At 36.5% G+C, this 1,874-nt stretch overlaps 1 protein-coding gene across 1 annotated transcript in view; it reads right to left on the minus strand.

Annotated features, from left to right (window-relative positions):
• The window catches only part of ankmy1 (ankyrin repeat and MYND domain containing 1), a gene marked incomplete at its 3' end in the record, with an annotated part of 11,734 nt that overhangs the window by 1,295 nt on the left and 8,565 nt on the right, over positions 1 to 1,874 (minus strand). Inside the window, 3 exon segments of the mRNA XM_014025003.1 lie at positions 366 to 473; positions 1,116 to 1,214; positions 1,320 to 1,460. Coding sequence (XP_013880457.1) covers positions 366 to 473; positions 1,116 to 1,214; positions 1,320 to 1,460 — 348 coding nt within the window.

Here is a 1,874-nt window from a genome sequence, read left to right on the forward strand (position 1 = left end):
GTGTGTGTGTGTGTGTGTGTGTGTGTGTGTGTGTGTGTGTGTGTGTGTGTGGACGGGTTTTTCTTACAATGTGGGGTATTTTTTTTAACAAAAAAAAACAGCCTCGTGGGGACTGAAGGGAATCGTGGGGACCACTGCCAGGTCCCCACGGGTCCAAATGCGTGTTACGGGTGTGGGGTTAGGTTTAGGACCAAGGCGTATTGAGTTTAGGTCAGTTTTAGGGTCTGGTACGGTAGGTACCTGTGAGGTTAATTTTATGTCAGGGTTAGTCTATAAAATTTCAAAAAAAAAAATAAAAGAATGGATGTCAATCCACAGTCCCCACGGGGATATAAAAACCAGACGTGTGTGTGTGGAGGTTCTACCAGTTCGTTGCCACTTGCTATGGCCAAAGAGAGAGGAGAATGTCCACTCCAGAGTAGGTTTGTGCTGGCTCTGTGTGAGAGCAGGAGGTCCACCACTTTACAGGCATTCTGAAAAAATAAGTGTGGATTTGTGTTAAGTAATTGAAAAACTTTATGTTTAAAATAGCAATGTAAGATTTACATCCTCCTGATTCATTCAGATGTTTGAGCACTGACAGTAAATTGGTCTTGCAGGTACCAATAATCACACAGTTGTGCACATACCAAAAATAAATAAATAAATAAATAAATAAATAAATAAATAAAACTTTTTTTTTTTTTTGTTTGTTTCTGTATAAATGTAATTCCACTAAAAGTGACTGCCACCTAGTGTACAAAATGAATTTTGCATAAACATACAAGGATGGAGGTTTCTACACAGTTTGTTGTTGTTTACATTCTACAATAAAAAGTCCACGCAAGTTTCAAGTGTTATTTTTCAGCTCAAATCGCATGTAATCACAATTGTGTTTTAACAAGACGACACCTAGATGCTACACTCAAGGTTTTAAAAATAAAAGCTCATAAATAACTAAATGTCAAACAAAACAGCTTATAAATTCACTTTYATTTCTTGAACTGGTTGAGTTTTATTCATTTTTGTGTCTCAGATGTATTGAAATTAGATAAAACTGATCAAATCAGTCCTTAAAGCTGAATATATTTTAGGCTTATGCTTCACAGCTGTTCTGTAAAATAGCACTCACTGACCGTGTAATCGGTGTTTCTCTGACAGGCTATGTGCAGGGCAGTTCGGCCCCCCTCTTTAAGCTTTGGGTTCCTTGGTGGTTCCACAGCCATCACGGACTTCTGTAAAAGAAAAAAAACATTACGAGAACTCTTTTTCAGTGCCTCTTAAGCCACTGCATTAACAAAAAACGGGTCTATTATGCTGTAATGTGCAAATACACACACCCTGTCTGGTTCATAGATCTCATCCTGGTCACATGCCTGCACGTCTGGRTCAATGGCAGAATGCAGAAGAAGCTCTGTGATGATGGGACCTTCTGGACCTGGCAGCATGGCAGCCACATGCAGAGGGTACAAGCCTTTTTTCTGAAAAAAAAAAAAAACAAAAAAACGATGAGATATTAAAATGATTTTTAATACTCGTGAATGATTGACGAGAGACGTTAAAGAATATTTTTTGTTTGGGTTAGGATTTATCTTCTTATTGCATACATCCACCTCAATACATTGACTTTAGCTAAAATAGCTAAATCTTTTGGAGTGCTGTATAAAGTAAGGGAGTTATTCAGTGATAAAGCTCTGTTTATATTATATAATACAATAATTGTTCCACACTTGTTATACTGGATTGAAGTCTGGGGTAAAGCATGTAAAACAATCACAAATCCTATTTTCATTTTACAAAAAAGAGTCATAAGAATTATCACCAGAAAAGATTACAGTCACTTCGAATATATTATTTTGTAAATTAAAATTATTAAAATTTTAAGAGTTGGATGA

The sequence above is a fragment of the Austrofundulus limnaeus genome, unplaced genomic scaffold (assembly GCF_001266775.1).
Source record: "Austrofundulus limnaeus strain Quisiro unplaced genomic scaffold, Austrofundulus_limnaeus-1.0 Scaffold450, whole genome shotgun sequence".
Lineage (NCBI taxonomy): Eukaryota > Metazoa > Chordata > Actinopteri > Cyprinodontiformes > Rivulidae > Austrofundulus > Austrofundulus limnaeus.